At 35.8% G+C, this 14054-nt stretch overlaps 1 protein-coding gene and 1 non-coding gene across 7 annotated transcripts in view; one reads left to right on the top strand and one right to left on the bottom strand.

The window, feature by feature from the left end:
- Positions 1-14054, bottom strand: part of Dclk2 (doublecortin like kinase 2) — a 149298-nt gene that overhangs the window by 114181 nt on the left and 21063 nt on the right. For all 6 annotated transcript variants that reach the window (XR_007110540.1, XR_007110541.1, XM_047566926.1 and 3 more), the window contains exon 2: positions 12309-12643. Coding sequence is in view for 4 of the 6 variants with exons in the window: in XM_047566926.1 (XP_047422882.1) it covers positions 12309-12643 (335 nt within the window). In the remaining 2 variants the exon portion in view is untranslated. The remainder of the gene's footprint in view (positions 1-12308; positions 12644-14054) is intronic.
- On the top strand, positions 8346-8418 carry Trnad-guc (transfer RNA aspartic acid (anticodon GUC)). The gene has a single exon. It is a non-coding gene; the product is annotated as a tRNA-Asp (tRNA).

The raw sequence follows: 14054 nt of genomic DNA, 5'->3' as shown, positions 1-14054 counted from the left end.
CGTTAGTTAATGCAGGGATATTCAGAGGCAAAATGGTTATATTATGAGTTGTAACCTAATCAGTCCATCTTAGCTTGAACAGACCGACTGACTGGGTGGTAACTGTATGCAGGTAGCGTGTGACTGGAAGAGGTGAATCACTGGGGTGGCCCCTTCCCTTCCCCTGGCCAGAACTCTCTCAAAGCATCAAGATCATGAAGGGCAAAGACAAACTAAGGAACTGTCAAAATTAGAAACCAAGAAGATAGGACAAGTCAACATAATGTGGAATCCTGGACTAGGAAAAATACATTGGGGAGACAAGTGGAAAAACTCAAATGGATCTGTATTATCTCTGTCAATTTCCTCACTATTAGTTAAATGCTCTGTTATGGAAACTGTTAACCTTATAGGAAGCTGGATGGAAGGGTACATGGAATCCATATAAAAATTGTGCAACTTTTGGGGGCTGGGAAGATGGCTCAGTCGGTAGAGTACTTGCCTTGTAAGCATAAGGCCCTGGGTTTGATCCCCAGCAACCACCCACCCCCCCAAAAAAAAAAAAAAAAATTGTGCAACTTTTTTATAAGCCTAAATTTTCTTCAAAAAATTTAAAATTAAAAAAACCACAAAAAAACTTTAAAAATATATTCCATCACCTAAGATACCCCTTGCAAAGTAAAGCACTTCATTTAAATATGTTGTTCCACTGCACAGTATGCCTTTAATAAATCTGTCACCTCCTCTGTGAAGAACTTTTGATGCCTCTAACAAAGAATTAACTTCCCCTTCTTTGACCACAATCCCTTACATCACCCCCTGGCCTATTATAGAGTCACGTCTTACAATTATTAATTCCTGTGTTTGTCTTTTCTACTATAAAGAGTTCCTCAAAAGCAGAAATCTTGTCTTACTTATACTTGTTCCTCAAGTATCCAGCAGAGTGCTTAGTACAAAGCAAGCACGAAATATTAATGTTTTAATGGATTGGTTCCCCATTAACCCAAATATTTCTATCCTATCATAGCCCATTGATCACAAACATGTTAAGAACGGTTTAAGTGTGAGACAACTGGCAAAACTTATGTAAGTTCTGAAGATTAGCTGACTCCTTTGTGAGTCTACTTATATAATATCTAATGACGTTGATATTGCCCAAAACACAGAATTTACAGCATAATCAAAATGGAAATTCCAGAAAGGTCATTCCCAATCCCTTTACTGGGACAAATTATTTCTACTTTTTATAGTCTTATATTATTTCTCTACATGCATAACACTTTAGATAAAAATATAAAGGTAGACAATTTTAACCTTTTCCCATTATCAAACATTGGCTCTAAATAGGATACACAACACTAGAATTGTTTGACACTCTACATCACAATCTGACTATTCTCAATGGTCACACTATCATCTGAGACTGAATGTGTTTGGGGGAAATTTAGGAAGCTATTCAGAGCCGAGTCTGACAAAGTTAAGTAAACAGGTTTCATCACAGATTCAGCAAAACAATCAGGAACAAGCACAAAGTTGTAAAATTGATCTTTCTCTAGATCTCAGGAACTAGCTGAGAGCAAATTTTTACATTTCTGTAGCTTCGTGGTGTAAGTGCCCTGCTGTATCCAAGATGGTGGACCGAAACCAAAGGACTAGAGTTCCTGAATGTGCTCAGTAACACTCCTTCGGTAGGCATGTGACCATACTACTACTGCAGGGTGACCCCAAGAATAAGATGGCAACATGTGTAAAAAGTCTGGCAAAATACCCGACACTAAATATTGGTGTCTTGTCTTTCCCATCATTAAGAATTCTATAATGGCATTCCTGTGAACTTGGTCCCACTAAACTGGTATTACATCATAGGAAATACATACATTTAAGTCAAATTTCAATTTGTATTTTCTGCAGTCCAATGAATACAGTCAGCTCCTTGAGGCACAAATCACTGTGACCACATTTCCTAATTCCTTAAAGTTCAAGAAGTGATTAAATCATGGAATAGTCCTGCCTAGGTGGGAATGCTCTGGAAGAAAAAACATACTTAACTTCTATTTAAAAACAAAACAAAACAAAAAAAAAGTGAACTATTTTTTTTTTTCTTTTTTCCTTCACTTACAGACAGGGCCTCACTGAATTGCTTAGGGCCTTGCTAAGTTGCCGAGGCTGACTTTGAACTTGCCATCCTCTTGCCTCAGCCTCCTGAGCGGATGAAATTACAGACATGCACCTGGGTACCCAGCCTAAAAATGTAAACTTTTATTTTTGATCTGTCTACATGTAAAACCTGGGCTACTGTATTAAACAGGTATATAAAATGTTAAAATTCAGACTGTTACCTAAATGGACTTCCACAAGTTTCCATTTATACAACTTTTGCTTTTTGTGAAAAGAAAAAGTGTCTTTTCAATTTGCATTTTCAAAATGGCATGTACCAACCATAACTGACCACATCAAAAAAAAAAAAAAAAAGGTAACCAAAGGGCTACTAAAGATCAAATGTTTAATAAGTTGAATTCTTGAGAAACAATTATGTAGCAAACACTAGCTTCAGTAAGCACCCATGCACACACAAATATCCTCCACAGCTCACACTTAAAATGTGATTTTAATGACTGAGCATGTGGGCAAACTACAAGAACAATATTTTCAAATATAATCAAACATCTTTACGTTCACATTTAGAAAAGCCTGCTACAAACCACTACAAAACAAAAAGAAAATTTTAGAACAAAATCTTGCAGTCTTGAGAAGGGCCTGGAATGCCAGAGGAAGAATGGAGGCTCCCTCTGGGTAGACGCTGCACTGGCTGCCAAGAGTCCTCAGGCCCAGAAAGTTCGACTCGGGTGGAGGGGCGTGCCTAATGACTGCAGAGCTCTCCAGCACGTTGTGCGGAGTCTGGCAGCCACATCACACTACAATTAAGAATTCTAAAAATACTCCAGGAGAATAGTCACAAAGGCTAGTCTTGCTGTACTAGGTGTGGTGTATGTCTTTATGAAAAAATAACTAAAATGAAAGTATGAGGTTAATTCTTAAATCTGGAAACTTGCTCAGGGTTACTGAAAAAGCAAATATGGACTCTGACATTATACTTCTCATGAAGCAATTTTTAATTTAGATTCAATTAATTCCTCTTCTATGAGGCAGCACCCTAGGAATGTGGACACGCATGGTCAAGCTTACCCTTTGCTCTCAAGATAAACTGATGACAGTCAGACTGAAAATAAGCATTTTCCCCAAATAAAAGGAACCCAGTAAAAGGCCAAAGCACAGGTTCTTAACTGCACAGCAATTGGCAAATTAACTGATCAGATGCAAAATTTGGGATCAGATTTTATCTGGAAGAGAAAAATCAGATTTCCACAGGCTCTCAAAAGTTATTAGGAATATCGAAATACTTCTCTCATTTAGAAAATAAGAAAGATAGACTAAAAAGCTGGGTGGGGTGGCACATGACTATAATCCCAGTTACTAGACAGTCTGAGGCAGGAGGACCTTGAGTTCAAGGTCAGCAGGGACAACAGTGAAACTCCTGTCTCAAAAAATAAAATAAAGCCAGATACAGAGGTGCACACCTGTGATCCCAGGGACTTGGGAGGCTGAGGCAGGAGGATTACAAATTTGAGGCCAGCCTCAGCAACTTAGCAAGACTCCATCTCAAAATTAAAAAGGGTTGGAGATGTAGATCAGTGATAAAGCACTCCTCAGTTCAATCCCTAGTGCTGCAAAAAAATAAATAAAATATTAAATAAAGGTAAAAGAATGCTGGACTAACTTTTGTATCCATTATGCATTCTAAAATACCATACTGACTTTGTACCTGGCCTTGTTTTGAGAAACCATAGGCATAATGAATAAATGACCTTTTCAGGAAATCTAATAAAACTTGTAAACTAGTATTATACATTACACATACTGGTAAAAATTATTAGCAGGTATTCAAGAAACAAAAAAAAAAAAAAATTCAAAAGTTAGTTATAACCAAAAGCAATCAATTAATTTTACAAAGCGTCTATTACAAGTGATCTCCTTGACTCAATTCTGAGTTAGAATAAAGAAAAAATAAAGAATAAAGCATTATAGGCCAGGTGCAATAGCACATGCCAGTAATCCCAGCAGCTCAGGAGGCTGAGGCAGGAGGATTGCAAGTTCAAAGCCAGCCTCAGCAAAAGCAATGTGCTAAGCAACTCAGTGAGACCCTTCTAAATAAAATACAGAATAGGGCTGGGGATGTGGCTCAGTGATCAAGTGCCCCTGAGTTCAGTCCCTGGTACCCATTTCCTCAAAAAATAAAATAAAAATAAAAAAATAAATAAAGTATTACAATGGAATGAACTGCACAGTGGCACACACCTATAATCCAAGACCTCAGGAGACTGAGGCAGGAGAATTGCAAGTTTGAGACCACCCTTAGCAATTTAGCAAGATCCTCTTTCAAAACAAAAAATAAAAACAGGACTAGGGTTATAGCTCAGTGGTAAAGCACCCCTACATTCACCCAGCACAAAAAATAAAATGAATCTTCATTAGAAAATGAGTCCTGAAAAGTCAACTAAGGTACAAAATAAAAATTTATAAAATAGAAGTAAACTTTTCTGCAATGTCATAGTCTTTTAATTTTTAAAATTAAATTAATAAAATAATTCTAAGGGTCAGTTTTGTGTCAAGCATATAATCACTATGTGACCTATTATTTTTTTTCAGTTCCCAAAGTATAATTTTATAACGTAACCTGTTATTATGCAGATTTCAGATAAATGCCAGGTAAAACTGCGTCACTCTAAACCCTGTAATTTTTTGAAGTCACCCGATTAGTTTATTAGCTTTGTCCTGTCCCTCATTGCTATCATTGAAGCCTCTCACAGAGACTGATCAGGGACTACACAGCCATGAAGACTGTGGGATCTGGACTCTCACTTGCTGGATATGAATCCCACCGTCAGTACCAGCTGCAGATTCAGAATAGGTTATGAGATAACCTCTATACCTATATCTGCTGACGGTAAAAATGGGTATTTTTGTATTAACTCTGAAGTCTGTTGTGAGGTTAGTGTAGAATACTAATGTGAAGCATTAACACAATGCCTGCCATAGTAAGTTACTAGTTGTTATCTATTAATTAACCTATGTATTAGCTATTATTCTTAGCATTATAAAATACATATGCAACAATACTGTAATAAGCATTAGTATAATCAATGAAAAATGCATTTATAATAAAAATAAAAGTAGATCTCAGGTGTCAAAAATGTGATAGTGTATAAAATTTGTTTCATAAACTAATTTTAGCGCAATCTTTATGCTCCATGTATGACTCCAGTTTACCCAAAGGAATAATTAAGGAAAGAGTTTGCAATGATGTCATTTTTTTCCTCACCTACACTTTACATTGCATAATTCATTACAAGCTAAAATTGCTTCTTTTAAACATCTCTTGTAATGTGCAACTGCAATAACTACTTGACAGAATTTTAGTGTGTTTCTCTACTTTCCCATTAAAAGGGAGAAAATATTCAAGGTTGGGGGAAAACTCTTTACAAATAGGTATCAGAATGGCAAAATACAAAATACAAAAAATAAATAAATAAAAGGACATCTAAAATGTTTCCCTTTTACTTCTCACTTTTTAGATCACTCTTTGCAGACAGGGGTTCACCAAATCTAAGTTTATACCCTCTCACATCTTTACTCCAAGGTAAATCTTCTTACATTAGGAATCAAAGAACAAAGTAACATTTTCTCCCCCTCTCCACCTAAAAAATTCTACCAATTGCTCTTCATCTGGCCATTCCTGGTTAGGATAAAGTTCACATTCTCTGGGGTAGGTCAGGGAGATCCACACTTGGGCAATGTGAATGTATCTAGCAACACTAGACAGAACCGCCCAGGTTTCTCATCTACAAAAGGAAATGCATGCATTGAGAGCACTGTGAAAAGCGAACCAAATTCTGTCCTCATCTACTTCAAGGCAGAATTAGATCAGGATTAACTGTGGAGAGTATTTATGAATACCTATCAGTCATTTAGTTTTTATGTAGCAATTTTTGAGAAGATGTTGCTTAGTAGTTAGGTCATTACAATGAGATGAACCCTCACTAGAAAATATAAGTCCACAAAAGAAAAGGCACAAAATAAATACTGTTCATGTTATGGTATTCACTAAATAATTAAACTGTTTAACAAGTGAAGATGGAAACCTTCCTAAACTCCAAGATGGCTGACATGATGAAGGCACTCGGGGCTTGTCACATTCCCCAAGAGGGCCTACTGCACGAGGGGATTCGGTGGCTGGCAGTTGTCCCAAGGTCTGGAACTGTTTTTTCCCTAAGCATCAACTGTAAGCAATTTTGGAGTCTGTTTTGCCTCTGCCCATGACAAGAATCAACTTGTTCCAAATTCCACAAAAACGTTTCTTTTATGTTAAAATTCTGTTTCTGGGAACGTTAAAAGCTAGAATTTTTTACACATGTGGATAAAAGCTGTATTTGGACCTTTCAGTCCCTTAAAAGAATAAAGGCATTTTTAAAAAAACTCTTCCCGCTGCAATTTATTATAAGAAAGTTACTCTTTCAAAAATTTAAAGAGACTTGTTTACCTAAACAATCCTTCAAAATTTAAAAATCAAAACGTTGAACTTTTAAGACATTTACATGAAGTTTTTAATTCAAATTATTGCAATTTGAAAGAAAATCAAAATAGTCACAACTTCTCTTTACTGATCACTTTCTAGTTATCCCATTTATGAACACATGGAGTATATATTTTTTAAAAAGTATCAATAGCCACCACATCCCTTTTAAGTGTTAAATACTTGAAAACACAATATTAAATCATGATCCCACATACTTTACTTTAAATACATGTAAAACCATTTGGCATGTCTTTACTTAATTCTCGTTAATGCTATATGACCCAACTGTGTGTCGGCCTCATATGATACAGACAGATTGAAATCCAAGCAACAAAGACCATAACCATGACGTTCTAACACAGCTGCATCCATCAGATAGTAAGTGAACAGACGCGCTATGAGGATAGTTCTGAAATAAAGTCTAGCAGGTGGCCTAACAATAAAGTTAATATTCAAATAAGCAGCATTTCCTTTCGAATCATTTCCCTTACTCTAAACCAGGATTTCTGAACCTCAGCACTATTAGCACTTGAGACCCCAAAGCATTATGTTGTGGCTATGGTGTGCAAGGCAGGATGGAGAGCAGCACCCCTAGACTCCATCCACCAGATGCCCATGGAACCCCCTTTCCGAGAAGGGGTACCCAAAAAGTGAGTCCAGGCATTGCCACATGTACCCGCGGGACAAAGTTGCCACTGGCTGAAAACCACTGCTTTATGCTAAAGAAAGCCAGGAATTAAAGATTAAATCCTAAAAGGTGATTTTATTTAAAGTGACTTTATAAAGAGTTCAGATACATGAGTTAGTTGTACTATCCAAGTCAGATCTTGTAAATGGAATCAACAGGAGCACACCCACCTTGAAGGAGGTTCAAGGTCCCTATTCTAACAACATCAATGCTACTGGGACATGGCACGCCACCTCTGCAATGCCCAAAGCTTTTGGGTTCAGAAAAGAGAACCTGGGCTTCTCAAACTCTCACGCAGATTTCAGGAAGGGATCGGTGGTCATTCATGGTGAACTGCCTGAAAGACCATCTCTGCCCTTGTGCTGGCGATCAGATCAAGTTTACCCATAAACAAATCTGGGTAGAAAGTAACTAGAAAAGAACACAAAATTTAGGGAAGTGTAAAATGTTGTACAGGACAATCTCATCAGCAGTTCCTTTTTAATTTCTTTCTCTTCCCCAAAGTGGGGTGTCCCTTTTTCCCCCCCTCCAGTTCTGGGGATTGAACCCAAGGCCTCATGTATGCTAAGCAAAGTGCCCTACCACTGAGCTACACCCCAGCCCAAAGCAGTCCTTTTCTAAAAGAATGTTTAGAGAACAGATAGTTTAACACACCCATAGAAAGAAAATCATTTTGTGGAGAGGGAAAAAGAACCAAAATGACACTACAAATAAAAGGTTTGCAATAAACAATTCTTTTTTTTTTTTTTAATTATAGATGAACATAATACCTTTATTTTATTCATTTATTTTTATGTGGTGCCAAGGATTGAACCCAGTGCCTCATACATGCTAGGCAAGCACTTTACCACTGAGCTACAACCCCAGTTGTAAGAAATTCTTTTTGCTATTTTTAAAGCAAGATTTAATGTTCTCTGTTCTTTCTATTTAGAACATACTTCAACCAAGAACAGACTTGAGGATTTAAAGAATAGCAATTCACCTATGACTCTACACTGAGAAACCACCAAGAAAACTACAGTTTTTAAAGGATGCCTGGGGGCTGGGGATATAGCTCAGTTGGTAGAGTGCTTGCTTGTCAAGCACAAGGCCCTGGGTTCAATCCCCAGCACCGCCAAAAAAAAAAAAAAAAAAAAGGTAGTTGGGTTAAAGGATGCCTGGCACCTGGCACACTGAAGTAGTGTTTATAAAAATCAAATTTGTAATTTTTCCAGAGAAATTAATTAAAGTTCAAAAACATCATTTTTCTTTGCACTTAGAAAATATTTAAATTCATAAGGCATAAACAATGATGAAAAGTGATACCTGTAACATTTTATAGTCACCAAAATTTTAAGGAGTAACTCATTGCTTAAATTTCATGAGGACAACAGTGGAAATCGGAACATCAAGTGTTTGATTTTTGATGGCAATTAGTCTTGTTCCCTTCTGAACTAGTTTTTTAAAAATCTAATTTTAATACAAAATTGAAAACATACTTCAGATTTTGTTTCTCACTTTTTCCATTTAACATTTTCTCATGTCTTCAAATATTCATCCAAACACAGTTTTCTATGGCTAGTACTTCTTATTCATAATATGCTTGCATCTTTGTTTGTTGAAGATAATTTCTAAAGTAAAGTATTTCAGATATTAAGAACATTGTAGTTATACATATTAACAAATTGCTTTCCATAAAGCTTATAAGTATTATACTTCCAGCCAGGCTTGGTGGCACATGCCTGTGATCCCAGCAGCTTAGGAGGTTGAGACAGGAGGATCACAAGTTCGAGGCCAGCCTCAGCAACTTCGTGAGGCCCCAAGCAACCCAGTGAGACCCTGTCTTAAAAATAAAAAGAGGGTTGGGGTTGTGACTCAGTGGTAGAGCACTTGCCTAGCATGTGTGAGGCACTGGGTTTGATCCTCAGTACCACATAAAAATAAATAAAAAGAAAAAGGAAAAAAATAAATCATGGCTTAGTGGTTAAGCTTCCTGGGTTCAAACTCCAGTAAAAAAAGAAATAAAAAATTATACTTCCCTCACCATTTGAGAATGCCAAATCTTTGCAGATTCAAAAATACTGGACAATTTCTTCCTTAAGCCTGTCAACTTTACATATTAAGAATACCTCACCACTTTAGTTTATTAGTAAAACTGAATTTTGTTTATCTTTGGTTTGGGGGATGAGGATTGAACCCAGGGCCTTGAGCATGCTGAGCAAATGCTCAAACGCTCATCTACAACCTGGGCCCTTGAACTTCGATTTCATGTTTATTATTTATAATTCTGCTTTTTCAAATTGTCTGTTTCAACTTTCAGATATTTTTCTATCATAGCATTTTTTCATATTAAATTACAACATATTTTAATATGAAATATAAAAAATATATTTTTTATATTTTAAATATAAATATTTTATATAAAAAATATAAAAGCATGTAATCCTTGCTCTGCAACATCCAGAAAGTTTAAATTTTTAAATGTTGTCCAACCAATCAACCTTCCCTATGTGATTTTCCTACTATTTTCATACTTAGAAAATCCTTTCCCATTTCAATATCACTACTGGCAATTTTTTTCCCCAAGTTCTTTTGTTTTACTTTGACATCTCTATTTTTCAAAAACACCTGGAATTTATTTGTGGTATGGTATGAGGATGATGATTTACTATCTGGTGATATGAGAGCCCATTCATCATTATTTACAACATTTTCCTGCCTATTTTTCCAGAATAATTTCTAAAAATCCCTCTTCCAGTATTCCTACTCCCCACCCAAATTTCATTTAGTTTCTTACTGAAATTGCATTAAACTCTAAACATCAATCGGGAAGAACTTAGGGAAGAATGTGGAAAACTGATCCTATCTTGGAGTTAATTCCTATAGGAATACTTCCAGCATTATATATTTGTTGAGCAATATTTTGGCTTTTTACTTTAGACAGGAAAAATTTTAGTCAAGTAAAGAAATCACTTTCTATATTCAATACTAAATCTTTGTCTGAACATATTTTGTATTCTGTTGAATGCCTTTTAAACCTCCTCTTAGTACATCTTTGTGCTATTACACTTTATCCTATAGCTCTCAATATGAAGAGGTTCCTTAATAAACAGAACATAACCTGTAGCTGCTGACATCCTCTTCCTCATCCCACTGCTTCGTTCCGAAGACGATGATGGTTTTGAGTTACTTGTGCTTCAGTTAACATTTTTACATTTGTAGTCTGGAGTCTTTGAAGATAATTTTCTGTATAACTATTAACATTTTAATGGTTACTGTGAATTAGATGTTCAACTTCTTTATTACATTTTCCCTGAATGTTATTCATTGAGATTTCCAAATTTGAGTTTTCTTATTTAAAAGTTCATCTGCAATTGCTATTTACATGCTATTTTTTTTTTCCAATTTGGTATAATTTGGTTTTCATTCTCCTTTTGGTTAAATATTTTAAATATTTGTCTCTGCTTCCTATCTTCCTTGTGCCAACCAAGAACTATCTCATTTATTGTATCACCTTTTTATTCCTGTGGCCTAATTTATTTTTACTTACATGTTAAGTGAATCTTGAGGCACTGTGTGTCCTATTGTGCTTTAACTCCATCTTACAAAGTATCCATTTTCATTAATACTGTGGACTTATTTGGAGTCAGCTGCTATGAAATATATACCTTATAAACACTAATAAATTAGAGCATTCTAATCATACCATATTCTGTCACCTTCAAAACCTATTTATTAATTTATTTATTTTTGGTGCCTGGGATTAAACCCAGGGTCCCACACATGCTAGGCATGTGCTCTACCACTGAGCCACACCCTCAGCCCCCAGAATCTATTTTTAAAATTTTGTTAATGTTGCAGAAGACAGCCTACTAACTAGAGCTGGTCTTAGAAGATCAGAAACAATTTTAATTGTGTTTTTCTGGAAGACACTGCTGCAGTGTTTTACATTATTTTATTTTATATATATTCTTAGCATTATAAGAGCAAAACACTTAAAAACACAAAAGTTGGGGAAAGACAAATTGAATACATTGAAAATTATAATTTTTTATATATAATGTATATAATATGTAAATATATGTTTGTAACAGTGTACACACAAAGTATTTAACTTTATGGAAATTGGGGAAGCCACAATTTTTTTCAGAAAAGATAAATCAGTTTGTGGCAAAGTGCAACATTGGTGTAATTATTATTCACGTGTCCTCCCAATGTGCCCAGGTTTTTTAGTTCATTAGATTCCCTGATAAATCGTTAACACAATTTGACTTGCATTTTCCTGGGCAATTAGTGTTCTTTTTTCCAGAATGCAATTGCCTCCATTGTTTCCTATGAAACTCAATGAACATTCCCTATAAAAGTACCTTCTTTTGTAATGCATTTTCTCTGCTAAACATACAGGAGAAGATGCTTTTCAGGGCTGGGGTTGCAGCTCAGTGGTAGCACACCTGCCTCGCACGTGTGAGGCACTGAATTCTCAGCACCGCATATAAACAAATAAATAAAAGGTCCATTGACAACTAAAAAATTTTTTTAAAAAGAGACTTTTAAAAAATATATTTTTTAGTTGAAGATGGACAAAATGCCTTTATTTTATTTATTTATTTTTATGTGGTGCCTCACACATGCTAAAGAGGGCACATTGTCACTGAGCCACAACCCCAGCCCCAGAAGAGGCTTTTATCAATATGTTAATTACCTTCAGTTTCAACTTCTTTGACACACAAGCCAACAGGGCTTTACTAAAGAACAGTTGTTATTCACAGGATCCCTTCCTCAACTTACACCTCAGAAATCTACATTTTCCTTTCCACTAGCCAGAAGCAGCATATGCTGGAGTTTTCTCTATGCACATTTGAGATACCCAGAGAGCTGTGAGCCACTTACACATATGGACGTGCACACATACATACGAGCAGGACTACTAAAATTATTTCCAGCAGAGTACTCCATTTTTGTTGTTGAATATAAAACTGACAAGGTATAGGGAGTTTAAAAGAAAAGTGGAGGCAGGAAGCGTCTCACCTGCTTTCCATCCAGGGTGCAGAGTCTCTTGACCACTCCTGAGTCTAGCTTAATGGCTTCGGTGATATCAGTCAAGACCTGTTCAAAGGAATGAGCAGTCTTTTTATTCAGAAGGATCCGCACGGCTTTTCTAGGCTTCACTCCGCTTCGAATCACAGTCACTAACTTGGGTTTGATGAAATCTTTACTTTCTTTGACTTCACTTTTCACAGAGGCAGTGGTGGCCAAGGTACGGGACGTCCCACCTTTGATGTTCACAGACCAGTTCGGATTAATATTTTTGGTGTAATCAACTTTACGAAAAGGTTCGTTGGATGCACACACGTAACTCTCACCTAAAAAGCAAAAATTAATTTCATTAGCACCGATTATCCCCACCACAGGCACATTGAGGGGGTGGATGTGAGGAACAGCTGCTGGAAACCCGTGATCTGAACTCCTGAGCTTAGGTTCACCACAGAGGATGTGCCATGCCCTCTTCCTTGGGCACTCTCCCACCCGCTTTTGTTTCAAGGGTATCTGATCAGCTTTCAGAGAATCAAGGTGGATTGTACGGTGAAAAGCACTAGTCCAAGAAGTCAGAGTGAGATCTACTATCTGGACCAAACATGTCGCCTTGGATCATTCATTTCTGCACACTTTGACTCTCAGTATCATTAGCTACAAGGTGAAACAGCTCACCTGGCTGAATTCTAAAGCATTTCCTAGTTTCCAGAGCCTGTTAACTAGCTTCTTATTGTTTTAAATCTCATTCTGGTAGAAATATCACAAAATAATGTTCCAATAAATAAAAACTATTTTCTTTCTTCCAATTATAGTTTCAGTCCAAATGGCAATCACTATGTCTACACACAGCTGACTAAATCATTATAGGATCATTTATTAGTGAAGCATCACAAAACTGAAGGAAAACTTTTTGCAGCTCAAAGAAACATCTCATATATATATATGTATATGTTCTTAGGAATATAAATTTAAAATAACTTGTAAGTTTAAATAGACAACCTTTTCCATACCTACTTAAATAGAAGAGACTATTAAGTAGTCAAATGTTCTTTATTTATGAAAACTTCTGCTTAAATCTATTAAGTATAACACAAATGTCATTCTACTTGCCAGTTGGTTTATCAGTGTTTACTAATTTTTAAATTTTCAAAATGTCCAAAACTGTATATCAAGATGCCATAATTTTTTTTCAGGAAACTCGAAAATCACTCAGTGTTTTGAGTCTTGACTTTTTGACACACAAGAGGATTAAATATAACAAGATTTTCTCTAAGATATAATTTTAAAATAATTCATTATTTTTCACATATTAAGTATTAGTAGACTCACTCTTAATTTTATATGAGCCTTAAATGTTATGAATGCTTAAAACAAAAACCAAAATAGTGAAAGAATTCCTGAGGAAAACCTATTAGTATCAGTATCATATTTAACTATTATCATAATGTCCTTAAAATCCTGATTAATGGAGAACTTTAGAAACTCCCAAAGGCACATGAATAATTCAGTAACAGATCAGGCATATGAGGAAGATTTAAAAAGAAAAGCAATGTCTTTTATTTAAAGGTATAATTATGACACTGCCCAAGATAACTAGGGAACCAATCATGGGACTTAACATTTCTATACCACTACTCTGAAATCTAGTCCAACCTCCACCATTTAAAGATTTTTCACCTCTACAGAGTCATTTAAATTATTTTTCACAGTATGATCATCTGAGCAAATGGCATATAATTT

Source organism: Sciurus carolinensis, chromosome 10, assembly GCF_902686445.1.
Source record: "Sciurus carolinensis chromosome 10, mSciCar1.2, whole genome shotgun sequence".
Classification (NCBI taxonomy): domain Eukaryota; kingdom Metazoa; phylum Chordata; class Mammalia; order Rodentia; family Sciuridae; genus Sciurus; species Sciurus carolinensis.
Note: the sequence above shows the minus strand (reverse complement) of the source record. Positions and strands in the feature narration are given on the sequence as shown.